The sequence below is a fragment of the Ambystoma mexicanum genome, chromosome 1p (genome assembly GCF_040938575.1).
Source record: "Ambystoma mexicanum isolate Mex_15411 chromosome 1p, UKY_AmexF1_1, whole genome shotgun sequence".
NCBI classification, from domain to species: Eukaryota; Metazoa; Chordata; class Amphibia; order Caudata; family Ambystomatidae; genus Ambystoma; species Ambystoma mexicanum.
The window spans coordinates 332273681-332288545 of NC_090921.1; the positions used below are offsets into that span (position 1 = coordinate 332273681).

Genomic DNA, 14865 nt, shown 5'->3' on the forward strand with positions numbered 1-14865 from the left:
CATGCTGCTGCTAGGGGTCTGCCCTGCTTGAGGTAAGGAGGGGGCTCTGCTCTGTTCCCCCTGTCGGGCTCCTGCCCAGCTGTCTGGCGCACCTCCGATGCCGAGCGGTCGGCACGAGCCGGGCTCTCCAATTCCCGAGCCTCGCCGCCGCTCGCCGCCGAGGCATGCTGTGGTCGCGGGTCTCCCAGCCGCAGCGCCAGTGGACCGGGTCCTCGTGGGCACACGCGGCGCCGCGGCTGCAACGCCGGCACTGTCGCGGGACGCCGACAAGGCTCTCCCTTTAACAGGGACGCCTCCCCGGCGGCCGCCCCCAGCGTCGCACACGCCCGCGGCACAGCAGGCTCCTCTGGCCGTGCGGCCCGCTCTCCGTCCACCCTCACATCCTCACATACCCCCACCACGGATCCAGGCCGGTCGGGCCAGATCGAACTCCTGGACAAGTAATCCGCCACCAGCTGAAAGCTGGCAGGTCTATGTAGGGTAGCGAAGTCGAAGGGCTGGAGGGACAGGAACCATCGCAGAACTCTTTGGTTGGAGTCCTTGTGTCTCGCCAACCACTGCAGTGGTGCATGGTCAGTATATAACGTAAACTTCCTCCCCAGTAGGTAGTATCGCAAAGAGTCCACCGCCCATTTAATGGCGAGACATTCCTTTTCGATAGTGGAATACGCTAACTCATGCGGAAGGAGCTTCCGACTCACAAAACAGATCGGACGAAGGAACCCGTCTACCTCCTGCGTCAGGACCGCCCCCAACCCCATGCCAGAGGCATCCGTCTGCAGGAAGAAATGCTTCCGGAAGTCCGGGCATACCAACACCGGGTGGGATGATATACTGCGCTTCAGCCCCTCGACGGCCAGTATGGCTGCGTGATTGGTTGACAGGTCCGGGGAACCCCCGATTTTCAACGCCTCGGTCAGTGGCGCAGCCAGGGAAGAAAAACCGGGAATAAAGCGCCTATAGTACCCTATAAACCCCAAGAAGGCCCTAATTTGTTTTCTATTAGTTGGTACTGGGATCCCCTGAATAGCCTCGATTTTGGACACCTGTGGCCGAATCACTCCGCCACCGACTATATGTCCGAGGTACTTGGTTTCCTGGGTCCCTAGTACCGATTTCGCTGGGTTGATGTGGAGTCCGGCCTGGGTCAGGGTGCCGACCACCTCGCATAGATGGGTTAGGTGGTCATTCCATGATGCGCTGTATATCACAATGTCGTCCAGGTAGGCTGCAGCGTACTGGTCGTGGGGCTGTAGGAGGACGTCCATCAGCCTCTGAAAGGTGGCCGGAGCCCCATGCAACCCGAATGGTAGTACTTTATACTGAAAGAGCCCCTGGGGTGTAGCAAATGCGTTTTTTTCTTTGTCAGATTCCCGTAGGGGGATCTGCCAGTATCCCTTGGTGAGGTCCAAGGTACTGAGGCAACGGGCAGCACCCAGCCTTTCCATTAGTTCATCCATCCTGGCCATGGGATAGGCTTCGTAGTGGGATATCATGTTGAGTTGCCTGAAGTCCATACAAAATCGTACAGCCCCATCTGGCTTGGGTACGAGTACGATCGGAGAACACCACGCACTGGTTGTTGGTTCAATAATATCCAACCTAATCATTTCTTCGATCTCCTTCTTAATGATCAACCTTCGGGCCTCTGGGATCCTGTAGGGTCTCAGCCGGACTGTCTGTCCGTTTAGGGTTTCGATACGATGCTCCATTAGGCCGGTCCTTCCAGGTAAATGGGAGAAGGTGTTGCGGTGTGGTTTGAGCGTCTCCAGGATCTCGTTCTTCATGTGTTCCGTGAGTGTTTCACCCCACTGCACCGCATCCAATTGGCCGGTTGCGTGGAACACCCCCGTATCCTGGGTGGCTAGGATATCGACCGGGGCAGGCTCGGTCCATTTCTTCAGCAGGTTTATATGGTAGACCTTATGTGATGGGCTTCGGTCAGGTTGGTATATCCGGTAATTCACTGGCCCCACCACGTCCTTCACCACATAAGGACCTCCCCACCGAGCCAACATTTTGTTCGTACTGGTGGGAAGTAACACCAGTACCTTATCCCCTGGTTCTAGCTTTCTTAGGCGACAGCCCTTGTTGTATGTCTTCTCCTGCCGGTCTTGGGCTATACTTAGATGGGATTCTGCTAGTCCCCTCAAAGTAGACAGATGATTCTTAAGGTCCTCAGCGTACTCGGTGAGGGACGTTTCCTTAGTGTTTTCCCAGTCCTCCTTAACCAGATCTAGGATTGTTCTGGGCTGTCTTCCAAACAGCAGCTCGAATGGGGAGAATCCTGTCGAGGACTGGGGGTGTCCCTTAATACCATTAGGATCAGGGGTATGACTCTGTCCCAGTCCTTCCCCTCCGGGCCTGTTACCCTCTTCATCATTTTCTTTATCGTTTGGTTGTACCTCTCCACCAACCCATCCATTTGGGGGTGGTAGACTGAGGTACGCAGCCGTCTGATCTGTAGTCTTTCACAGACTTGTCGCATGACAGCCGACATGAAGTTTATACCCTGATCGGTGAGGATTTCGGTGGGTAGGCCTACCCGTGCGAAGTAGGGGATGAGTTGGTCACATATTTGGTTAGCCGACGTCCCCTTTAGGGGAAAGGCCTCGGGGTACCGGTTGGCATAATCCACAATGACCAGCAGGTATCGATATCCACGATTGACTGGCTCGAGCGGGCCTACCAGATCTATACCTATCCTTTGAAAGGGTATGGTGATCAAGGGCATCCGCTGAAGAGGCGCCTTGGCTGGCTTTTCCCCACTCGTCAACTGGCAGATTTTGCATTCCTTACAGAATTTCGCCACCTCCCCATAGACCCCTGGCCAGTAGAAACGTTTTAGGATCTTTTGCTGTGTCTTTAGGGAGGCCATGTGGCCGCCACACGGGTGATTATGTGCCAACTGGAGGACAATGCCCCTGTGTGTTTTGGGCAGGAGTAGTTGTTCCCTCCGTGCTCCTCCCTCCTCTTGGTAAACCCGATAGAGCAGGCCCTGTCTAGATGTAAAACCGGCTCCCTTGGTCAGGTCTGGGTCCCCATTTGTGATGGCCCTTTCGCGGGCCAATGTTAAGGTAGGGTCCGTCAAGGTTTCTCCCCGGATGGAATCCTCGTGGTCCTCCGGGTTCCAGGCTATCCGTTGGGTGGCATACATGGATGCGCATTGAGCAAGGCGAGCTTCCCTTATTTTCCTAGCGGGTTTCTCTCGTCCCTGGGTGTTCGGGGGGATGGGCTCCCTGGCAAAGGGTGCTTCTTCCCACCATCGCTGGTCTAGGGCTTTGATAGTCTGGTGGAAGTGGGGCAGATCGGTCCCAATCACCACTGGGGCGGGTAAGGAGGGGAGGACGGCAGCTCTCATCTCTGCAATGTTAGGGCCCACCTCTACTGTTATGGATTTCATGGAGTAGGTCCTCGCATCCCCATGTATACATCGAATTGGGATACTAACATTGGTGAGGTAAGGGGAATCACTTACGGTTGGTAGTACCGCCGTCCGCCTACTTCCACTGTCGAGTAGGGCCCTGGCTTGGTTCCCGTCTACCCGGACGTCCATCTCGTAGAGTCCTTGGCATCGTGGTCCTTGCTCGGTCCTCATAAATCCGATCTCCATCGGCTCGGTGCCTCTCTTCCGGGGACAAAACCGGGCTATATGGCCCCACTCGCCACAGTCATAACATTGCGGTTGCCGGTATCCCGTGGACAACGGGGTGGACCGCGGGTCGGGGCCGCTCCTCTTCTCCTCGGATCCAGAAGGGCGTCCTTCCATTGCTCTCCATTTGGGAGGCCCTACTCGCAGGCTCTTGGTTGTGAGGGGTTCCAACGGTGGCATCGGGTTGCGAATGGGAGATCCGACTCCAAAGGGTTTACCCGCTCCCCCTGCCTTTTGGTAGGCCGAAGCGATGTCCACAGCCTCAGATAAGGTGGGCCTGTGATGTTGTCGGACCCATCTTTGCATCGGAGGCGGTAGGGCCTCAATGAACTGCTCGAGGGTGACCTTATCTAAGACATATGGGAGGCCTGTTCCCGGTACTTGTAACCACTTCTCGGTGAGATCTTTAACCCGGTAGAAGAGTTGTCGGGGGTTCTCCCCTGGTTTGAGTTTAGTGTCGCGCAGCCTCATTCTGTAGGCCTCTTCGTCAAGTCCCAACCGGTCCAATACGGCCTTTTTGATTTCAGCGTAAGGCGTGGTTCCGTTTGGGTTAACGGCCTCGTAGGCACCTTGCATGATGCCAGACAAAAGGGGAGCAACATACTGGCCCCAGCGGTCCACCAGCCACTGAGCGTTTCGGGCGATCCTCTCGAATGTGGTAAAAAAGAAAGCCGGGTCTTCGCCTTCCTTGAATTTCTGCAACACTGCGGAAGGGACCATGGGCTGGTTTCGGGTGCTGGTGACAGCATCCGTCAGGTGTTTTATCGTCTCTTGATGTTGGTCCTGAGAGGTGGACTGCAGGGTACCCTGCAATTGTATTGCCTGCTGAAAGGCTTGGCGATCAGCGGCCGCCTGCTGGGCCTGAAGTTGGAAGAGCTGTTGTAACTGTTGTTGCCCCTCTGACAGTGTCTGTATTATTTTCTCCATCGCGTTCTCTTAATCCTGCCGACTACGCCACTTGTAGAAATCAGGACAGTAGCCGATGTGGAGTTTTGTAGACCTTTATTACACACTGGTTAAATGTAATGTCTTAACCACGGTAGTTGGACTCCAGGTTGACCCCACAGTTACTTCACTGTGAGTAAACGGCACCAGGAGTTCCTCTTCTCTTGAAGTGTCTCCTACTCTCACGGACCCGGATAGGCCCACCAGTTGCTCTCACTCTCCTCTCCTTCTCCCTGCAAAAAGCAACCAAAATGCCATTAGGCCAGTCCCTTTTATACCTGGTGCTTGGAGGGAAAAAGGGCCAATCAGGGACAACTGCCCTCCCCCCCTTTCCGATTGGTGGGGACTCTAGGCACCCACCCTCTATGAATAGAGGTGCCTCCTCTCCTCCTCCTCCTTTGTTCTGGCTGCCTGGTTCCGGCTCCCCCTCCCTGTTGTCAGCCACGCCCTCTCCATCGGCCCGCCCCCCCAACATGGCGTCTCCCCTGAGGCATGCCTCCCGGAGGCCCGTCCTGCTCGAGGCCCCATGCTGCTGCTAGGGTTCTGCCCTGCTTGAGGTAAGGAGGGGGCTCTGCTCTGTTCCCCCTGTCGGGCTCCTGCTCAGCTGTCTGGCGCACCTCCGACGCCGAGCGGTCGGCACGAGCCGGGCTCTCCAATTCCCGAGCCTCGCCGCCGCTCCCTGTGGTCGCGGGTCTCCCAGCCGCAGCGCCAGTGGACCGGGTCCTCGTGGGCACACGCGGCGCTGCGGCTGTGGGCACCCGCGGCGCCGCGGCTGCAACGCCGGCACTGTCGCGGGACGCCGACAAGGCTCTCCCTTTAACAGGGACGCCTCCCCGGCGGCCGCCCCCAGCGTCGCACACGCTCGCGGCACAGCGGGCTCCTCTGGCCGTGCGGCCCGCTCTCCGTCCACCCTCACATCCTCACACACTCACTTTTGTTTTAATGACAAAACAGGAAAATACCATCAGTTTGAAAATGATAGCGCCACGGATTTAGCACTCCCCCTGCAACACTCACCCGAAAACATCAAATAAACTTGATTCCTTTTAATGGAAGGAAGTGGCAAGGAGTAGGAATAGAGAGAGAAAATCGGATTTGGAGTAAAGCCCACCACCCCTAGATGGGAAGCTAGCAAAGAAAGTGAAAACGCGTTTTTGGAGCAAAATGGCAGAATGGGATTTTGATTATTACTCACAAGACTTGCTGCATTTTTTATTCTGCCTGGGTTATATTAGGATCCAGAGAGCAACGATAATTCCAGTTCTTAGGGAGACCAAGATCTGTCATCATAAAGCGGCTTTCTAATTTCTTCACAGTGCAGACTCTGTTCTGGGTGCATGGGCACTGCTGCTCTCCTTCCTGAAGAGAGCAATGTATTTTAGAAAGGGGATATTGAGGGCACAGGGTGAGGGATGATGAAATTTACCCGGCAGACCTGTAATGTGAAAAGGCACATCGTTTTTAGACGTGTTTTAAACTTTGTCGCTACATTGCTGGTATTGTATTGTATTACATATGTTATTTTATTATTGGACTGTTGTTTGAAGTTGTATAATGGGGTTTCGGTGTATACTTTCAAGTGAATGGACTTTATTTCTTGTAATAGTTTGGTCTTATTTTTTGTAATTGTTTGGTCTTATTTGTTTTATGGATTTTGAATCCGAAATAAACCTTTTTTGACTATTACTCACAACTGCTAGGGGACAGAATGAAGGAAATTCTTATTGCTTACACTTTAGGATTTAGGGAAAGTTTAGAGAATACTAATCAACACACCAGGGCAAAAATAGAAATGAACTTGGAAAATCGGTTTTGGGAGAGAAAGCAAATGCCAAAGGGAAAAATGCAGTGGCAAATGAAAATTCGTTTACACTGGATTTACTATGACAGGCAGCTCAGTGAAGGGGTTTAACTTAAATAGGGACATCGGTTTTCAATGACAAGGACAAAGGCACATAACAGGTAGACTTCTAGGTAAAGGGATTGCTCTCAATGGAACAATGGTTTGGGTTTTAAAAGGACAGATGCAAATGAGAATGCGAGTAATGCACACAATACACTGACAAAATCGGTTTTCAGTTACAAGGAGATTCATTCTATTGAGGAAACACTTTTAATGACTATGATGATTAAATAAAAACACGTGGGACAAGGGGGTTGATTTCGAATGTCAACACTCTTGAACAGTGAATTTAAAATAGGGGCATTCATTCATTTACTTAATGAAAAAATACTAAGGATTTACACAGACAACTGAGAGGTTTGCCAAAGGAGATATGCTAACATACACAGGCTACTAATAGAATCTTCTATGGGAAGGTGACTGAATTACACTGACAATTTGGGGTTTTCAATGGGGGAAATATTGGATGCAATGCTACAAAAAGGAAGGGCTTATGCAATTTAGGGCTGGGGTTATTTGTTACTTACAAAGTAAGCTTTGGTTTGGGATTTCTCGAAAGCCAACTGGATCTCAGGACACTCTGGACAGCTAGGGCAAGGGGTCTGGTCACTGCACTCTTCAAGATGGTAAAGTTCCGTCCTCAAACTCCTGTCTCCCGTTTTTTGTCTGTCTGTTCTCTGACCTAGTACAATCCCCCTTAAATAGCATAAATGACACCACTACTTTACAATCTCGGGGGAGTACCCTGTAATTATTTCTACCGCTCGAATAGGACAGTTTACCATTTCTCTCTCTGCCCTCTGGCATGTTTGTTTCAAGGGATGAGAACACCATCTGTCTATTTGCATTTATTGCAATTCTTTGTTCTCTGTTACCACTTTTTGACAAATACTAGTTATGTCTCCTAACTTCGTAATTCTACCAGCCCCTTCCACATGAACTGGATATGTGGTGTTAGTTGGTCATAGTGAATTGGGTAAGCCAATAGCCAACTCTGTAAGATGTAGCATGGCCCAGTGGCACATTTTTGTCCTTTTCATAAAATGTATAACATTTATAACTCTGCAAATGATCAAGCATGTTCCTAATTTCATTTTCAATCTTTCCACCAACTGTCATATTTTTATGATTTTTAGATCAGCCAGAAACTAGTCTTAACTGGCCATTTCAGTCCCCGAAGTCCTAGGAAAATGCCATTAATACCTTTAAAACCGCCTGGAAACGACATGAAAAAATATCAAAAAACAAAATGAATTCTTACTCTGAGTGCTGCGAAAAATGCCTAAAATGAAATCCGTCTTTTAATGTCAATTGAGAGGATTTTGTTCCACCTGTGGGAAGGGCACTTCATCCACCACAGCCATCTGTTGCCCTGGGTCAACTTGTGACCTAAGGTTTTTATTAGTCCCTTTGAACTTTGCAGTTTGCTCTTTGAGGTGGGTGCAGGAAGGCCTCACACCACCCGGTTAAGCTTTAGCCACACTTTGCCTCCTTTGAAATGTCTGGGCTCCTGCCTTCATGTCTGGCAGAGCAGGGAATTATGACGCCCTCAGCAGCATCACATCTTATTGCGGGATGTTTCACTGGTAGGTGCTACTTTCAGTTAGAAGCAGGGCTTTTAATTGTGAAGTTTATGCCGTCAGCCAGAAACTGTTTTTTCCGGTAGTACGTGTCTCTTCAAGGTGACTGGAGTCTTGTGGGGGAAACATAATATACATTGCTTTGGTCCACAGCCTCAGATAAGGTGGGCCTGTGATGTTGTCGGACCCATCTTTGCATCGGAGGCGGTAGGGCCTCAATGAACTGCTCGAGGGTGACCTTATCTAAGACATATGGGAGGCCTGTTCCCGGTACTTGTAACCACTTCTCGGTGAGATCTTTAACCCGGTAGAAGAGTTGTCGGGGGTTCTCCCCTGGTTTGAGTTTAGTGTCGCGCAGCCTCATTCTGTAGGCCTCTTCGTCAAGTCCCAACCGGTCCAATACGGCCTTTTTGATTTCAGCGTAAGGCGTGGTTCCGTTTGGGTTAACGGCCTCGTAGGCACCTTGCATGATGCCAGACAAAAGGGGAGCAACATACTGGCCCCAGCGGTCCACCAGCCACTGAGCGTTTCAGGCGATCCTCTCGAATGTGGTAAAAAAGAAAGCCGGGTCTTCGCCTTCCTTGAATTTCTGCAACACTGCGGAAGGGACCATGGGCTGGTTTCGGGTGCTGGTGACAGCATCCGTCAGGTGTTTTATCGTCTCTTGATGTTGGTCCTGAGAGGTGGACTGCAGGGTACCCTGCAATTGTATTGCCTGCTGAAAGGCTTGGCGAGCAGCGGCCGCCTGCTGGGCCTGAAGTTGGAAGAGCTGTTGTAACTGTTGTTGCCCCTCTGACAGTGTCTGTATTATTTTCTCCATCGCGTTCTCTTAATCCTGCCGACTACGCCACTTGTAGAAATCAGGACAGTAGCCGATGTGGAGTTTTGTAGACCTTTATTACACACTGGTTAAATGTAATGTCTTAACCACGGTAGTTGGACTCCAGGTTGACCCCACAGTTACTTCACTGTGAGTAAACGGCACCAGGAGTTCCTCTTCTCTTGAAGTGTCTCCTACTCTCACGGACCCGGATAGGCCCACCAGTTGCTCTCACTCTCCTCTCCTTCTCCCTGCAAAAAGCAACCAAAATGCCATTAGGCCAGTCCCTTTTATACCTGGTGCTTGGAGGGAAAAAGGGCCAATCAGGGACAACTGCCCTCCCCCCCTTTCCGATTGGTGGGGACTCTAGGCACCCACCCTCTATGAATAGAGGTGCCTCCTCCCCTCCTCCTCCTTTGTTCTGGCTGCCTGGTTCCGGCTCCCCCTCCCTGTTGTCAGCCACGCCCTCTCCATCGGCCCGCCCCCCCAACATGGCGTCTCCCCTGAGGCATGCCTCCCGGAGGCCCGTCCTGCTCGAGGCCCCATGCTGCTGCTAGGGTTCTGCCCTGCTTGAGGTAAGGAGGGGGCTCTGCTCTGTTCCCCCTGTCGGGCTCCTGCTCAGCTGTCTGGCGCACCTCCGACGCCGAGCGGTCGGCACGAGCCGGGCTCTCCAATTCCCGAGCCTCGCCGCCGCTCCCTGTGGTCGCGGGTCTCCCAGCCGCAGCGCCAGTGGACCGGGTCCTCGTGGGCACACGCGGCGCTGCGGCTGTGGGCACCCGCGGCGCCGCGGCTGCAACGCCGGCACTGTCGCGGGACGCCGACAAGGCTCTCCCTTTAACAGGGACGCCTCCCCGGCGGCCGCCCCCAGCGTCGCACACGCTCGCGGCACAGCGGGCTCCTCTGGCCGTGCGGCCCGCTCTCCGTCCACCCTCACATCCTCACACACTCACTTTTGTTTTAATGACAAAACAGGAAAATACCATCAGTTTGAAAATGATAGCGCCACGGATTTAGCACTCCCCCTGCAACACTCACCCGAAAACATCAAATAAACTTGATTCCTTTTAATGGAAGGAAGTGGCAAGGAGTAGGAATAGAGAGAGAAAATCGGATTTGGAGTAAAGCCCACCACCCCTAGATGGGAAGCTAGCAAAGAAAGTGAAAACGCGTTTTTGGAGCAAAATGGCAGAATGGGATTTTGATTATTACTCACAAGACTTGCTGCATTTTTTATTCTGCCTGGGTTATATTAGGATCCAGAGAGCAACGATAATTCCAGTTCTTAGGGAGACCAAGATCTGTCATCATAAAGCGGCTTTCTAATTTCTTCACAGTGCAGACTCTGTTCTGGGTGCATGGGCACTGCTGCTCTCCTTCCTGAAGAGAGCAATGTATTTTAGAAAGGGGATATTGAGGGCACAGGGTGAGGGATGATGAAATTTACCCGGCAGACCTGTAATGTGAAAAGGCACATCGTTTTTAGACGTGTTTTAAACTTTGTCGCTACATTGCTGGTATTGTATTGTATTACATATGTTATTTTATTATTGGACTGTTGTTTGAAGTTGTATAATGGGGTTTCGGTGTATACTTTCAAGTGAATGGACTTTATTTCTTGTAATAGTTTGGTCTTATTTTTTGTAATTGTTTGGTCTTATTTGTTTTATGGATTTTGAATCCGAAATAAACCTTTTTTGACTATTACTCACAACTGCTAGGGGACAGAATGAAGGAAATTCTTATTGCTTACACTTTAGGATTTAGGGAAAGTTTAGAGAATACTAATCAACACACCAGGGCAAAAATAGAAATGAACTTGGAAAATCGGTTTTGGGAGAGAAAGCAAATGCCAAAGGGAAAAATGCAGTGGCAAATGAAAATTCGTTTACACTGGATTTACTATGACAGGCAGCTCAGTGAAGGGGTTTAACTTAAATAGGGACATCGGTTTTCAATGACAAGGACAAAGGCACATAACAGGTAGACTTCTAGGTAAAGGGATTGCTCTCAATGGAACAATGGTTTGGGTTTTAAAAGGACAGATGCAAATGAGAATGCGAGTAATGCACACAATACACTGACAAAATCGGTTTTCAGTTACAAGGAGATTCATTCTATTGAGGAAACACTTTTAATGACTATGATGATTAAATAAAAACACGTGGGACAAGGGGGTTGATTTCGAATGTCAACACTCTTGAACAGTGAATTTAAAATAGGGGCATTCATTCATTTACTTAAGGAAAAAATACTAAGGATTTACACAGACAACTGAGAGGTTTGCCAAAGGAGATATGCTAACATACACAGGCTACTAATAGAATCTTCTATGGGAAGGTGACTGAATTACACTGACAATTTGGGGTTTTCAATGGGGGAAATATTGGATGCAATGCTACAAAAAGGAAGGGCTTATGCAATTTAGGGCTGGGGTTATTTGTTACTTACAAAGTAAGCTTTGGTTTGGGATTTCTCGAAAGCCAACTGGATCTCAGGACACTCTGGACAGCTAGGGCAAGGGGTCTGGTCACTGCACTCTTCAAGATGGTAAAGTTCCGTCCTCAAACTCCTGTCTCCCGTTTTTTGTCTGTCTGTTCTCTGACCTAGTACAGTCCCCCTTAAATAGCATAAATGACACCACTACTTTACAATCTCGGGGGAGTACCCTGTAATTATTTCTACCGCTCGAATAGGACAGTTTACCATTTCTCTCTCTGCCCTCTGGCATGTTTGTTTCAAGGGATGAGAACACCATCTGTCTATTTGCATTTATTGCAATTCTTTGTTCTCTGTTACCACTTTTTGACAAATACTAGTTATGTCTCCTAACTTCGTAATTCTACCAGCCCCTTCCACATGAACTGGATATGTGGTGTTAGTTGGTCATAGTGAATTGGGTAAGCCAATAGCCAACTCTGTAAGATGTAGCATGGCCCAGTGGCACATTTTTGTCCTTTTCATAAAATGTATAACATTTATAACTCTGCAAATGATCAAGCATGTTCCTAATTTCATTTTCAATCTTTCCACCAACTGTCATATTTTTATGATTTTTAGATCAGCCAGAAACTAGTCTTAACTGGCCATTTCAGTCCCCGAAGTCCTAGGAAAATGCCATTAATACCTTTAAAACCGCCTGGAAACGACATGAAAAAATATCAAAAAACAAAATGAATTCTTACTCTGAGTGCTGCGAAAAATGCCTAAAATGAAATCCGTCTTTTAATGTCAATTGAGAGGATTTTGTTCCACCTGTGGGAAGGGCACTTCATCCACCACAGCCATCTGTTGCCCTGGGTCAACTTGTGACCTAAGGTTTTTATTAGTCCCTTTGAACTTTGCAGTTTGCTCTTTGAGGTGGGTGCAGGAAGGCCTCACACCACCCGGTTAAGCTTTAGCCACACTTTGCCTCCTTTGAAATGTCTGGGCTCCTGCCTTCATGTCTGGCAGAGCAGGGAATTATGACGCCCTCAGCAGCATCACATCTTATTGCGGGATGTTTCACTGGTAGGTGCTACTTTCAGTTAGAAGCAGGGCTTTTAATTGTGAAGTTTCTGCCGTCAGCCAGAAACTGTTTTTTCCGGTAGTACGTGTCTCTTCAAGGTGACTGGAGTCTTGTGGGGGAAACATAATATACATTGCTTTGGTCAACCCCCCCAAAGCATATTTTCCCTGACATTTTCTGTGAGACCAGTGCTATCATTTCACTGTGGCTTTTTAAAGCCGTTTTTGTTTTCACACATGTGCAAGCCATTTTTGCGTCTAATTTTTAAAATTCTGTCTTGCAGGTCAAAGGATTCTTTGGTTTCTGCTTTTTGAGCAAGTTTGCATTTGCTGTTGGTCCATTGATAATGAGGGATAGGCCCCCTTCCACATGGTTCTTTAATTTGACGTGAAAAAAAATAAAAAAAGCCAAACCGTTTTCCATTTGCAGTGTTAAAAGGGCTGCTGTTCAAGTGAAAGGGAAAGCAAAAGCTGTTTCTGATTCTAGTGTTGAAATTCTTGCCCCTCATGTGAATTAAAAGTAAATCAGGACCGTTTCTGGATGCAGTGTATAACTTCTTGTCATTCAGGTGAAATAAAACAAAGCAGGGCCGTTGTTGGGTTGCAGTGTTCAAAGTGTTTACATGCAGCGTTTCAGGTGAAAGGGATTTCTGTTTAGGGCCTTTAAATGCACCCCACACTATCCCCACTAACACACCCAGCCCTCCTCTCTTGCAGAGCCACGTGAGCGCCTAGAGACTGCCCTTGAGTGGTAGCAGTGTGCAGTATAAATCAACATAACATAAATGAGGAATGGAAACAGTTTAGGACCACTCTCTGGGACATAATAAGAACTGGCGAAGCCAAATCTTGGATGTGATTTAGCTATTTGATTTACACCTTAGAAACGCTAGGTTTTGCCCACCTGCTTCAAACATCCCTTCAGACCAGGATATTACGGAGGTCAAAGATGCCCATGATGCCTGATGGACAGAAGCTGTAATTCTATTGGGTCGATAGAATATATAGAACAGGATATTACAGAGGTCAAAGATGCCCATGATGCCTGATGGACAGAAGCTGTAATTCTATCGGGTTGATAGAATACATAGACCAGGATATTACTGCGGTCAAAGATGCCCATGATGCCTGATGGGCAGAAGCTGTAATTCTATCTGGTCGATAGAATATCTGGCACTAAAAGATTCTTTTAACCCAGAAGTTTATTTGAGCCTACTTTTACGTGACCTTTACCAAATGTAGGTTAAATACACTCCCTTTGGTGGAGATTATTTCAGGCTGGAAGTTGTCAAATACCTCAAAACTCTGTTCATATTGCTCACTCGAAATGTTATTTGAAATTCATTTTTTCTTTAAGTGTCCACTGTATTAGGCGCAAAGAAGAAAGTGGTTGTTTCCGATGAAATGTTAGAAACATGGGTCAATCACTTCAAGTATGTCAGAGAGCAACACTACCGTCTGATATTTACGCAGTTTTTAATGTTTTTAGTAGTGCATGGAAACTCAGATCCAGGTTCTTAACTAATTGAACTGGTGCCATTTTGCACTTTTATGAAATTGCGTCTGTTTTAAAGGATGTAAATACATTATGAACTGTTTCCTACTGACTTGTAACTTTCTAATAGTGTGATTTTATCCAACTTCTTTTAATCACCTTTTAGGGTTACATTCTTCACTCAGTTTTTCAGTCATGAATTTCTTTCTTCTAGAGAATGTACTTTGTATTATGGTTTTGTAGTGACTTTTACAATATTAAATCTGCATTGTCTTTTTGAATGTTTTTATATGGAGCTTTAATGGCCTAGAGCCGAAATAAAGCTTCAGCCGACTTCCTCTCTCCTTGATCTCCCTCTATCTGAAGTTAGAGCAGGGGTTTGCAAACTGTGGCTCTCCAGAAGTTTTGGACCAAGACTCCCATATCCCCCTGCAATGTATTATTTGGTCTACAGTTGTTGGTATTTTTCATCCAAAATATTTGGAAAGCCAAACGTTGTAGAGCCCTGAGTTTTACAGTGTACAAATTAGGGATGTGCATGAAGCGAGAAATGCATGAAAAACCCAGCAGTCGTAGTACAACTTGCCGTCTGATGTAACACCATGTTCTGTTTCTTGCTGTGACAGGTCGAACGTCTAGCAGGTGCTGTGCTGGTCTCTGCTTTTAGCACTCACGTGATGAATTGACTCTTGTCTGCTACTGGAATCCCACCTGTGAAGCCTGATGAGCGTGGCACAGTGCTGTTGGCGTGTGGCATCCTCATGGCCTCTGCCCACCTTTCCCTTTCCTTGGAGAGCAGATTGGACTTCCTCTCTCGGCCAAAAATCGATTTCTTGAAGTTTAGAGACAGGTGAGTTTGTGCTTTGTCTTAGGACTTCTGAAGGTGCGAGTGTGATTATATTATATACCAGGGAGCACATACGCTCCTCGTTGCCTTAATGTTTTTGAAGCAAGCTTGGATATTTT

At 48.5% G+C, this 14865-nt stretch overlaps 1 protein-coding gene across 1 annotated transcript in view; it reads left to right on the forward strand.

The window, feature by feature from the left end:
* The window catches only part of SPMAP2 (sperm microtubule associated protein 2), a 171752-nt gene that overhangs the window by 5022 nt on the left and 151865 nt on the right, over positions 1-14865 (forward strand). The window contains exon 2 of the mRNA XM_069648097.1: positions 14526-14749. Within this exon, the coding sequence (XP_069504198.1) occupies positions 14661-14749 (89 nt within the window). The 5' untranslated portion in view covers positions 14526-14660. The remainder of the gene's footprint in view (positions 1-14525; positions 14750-14865) is intronic.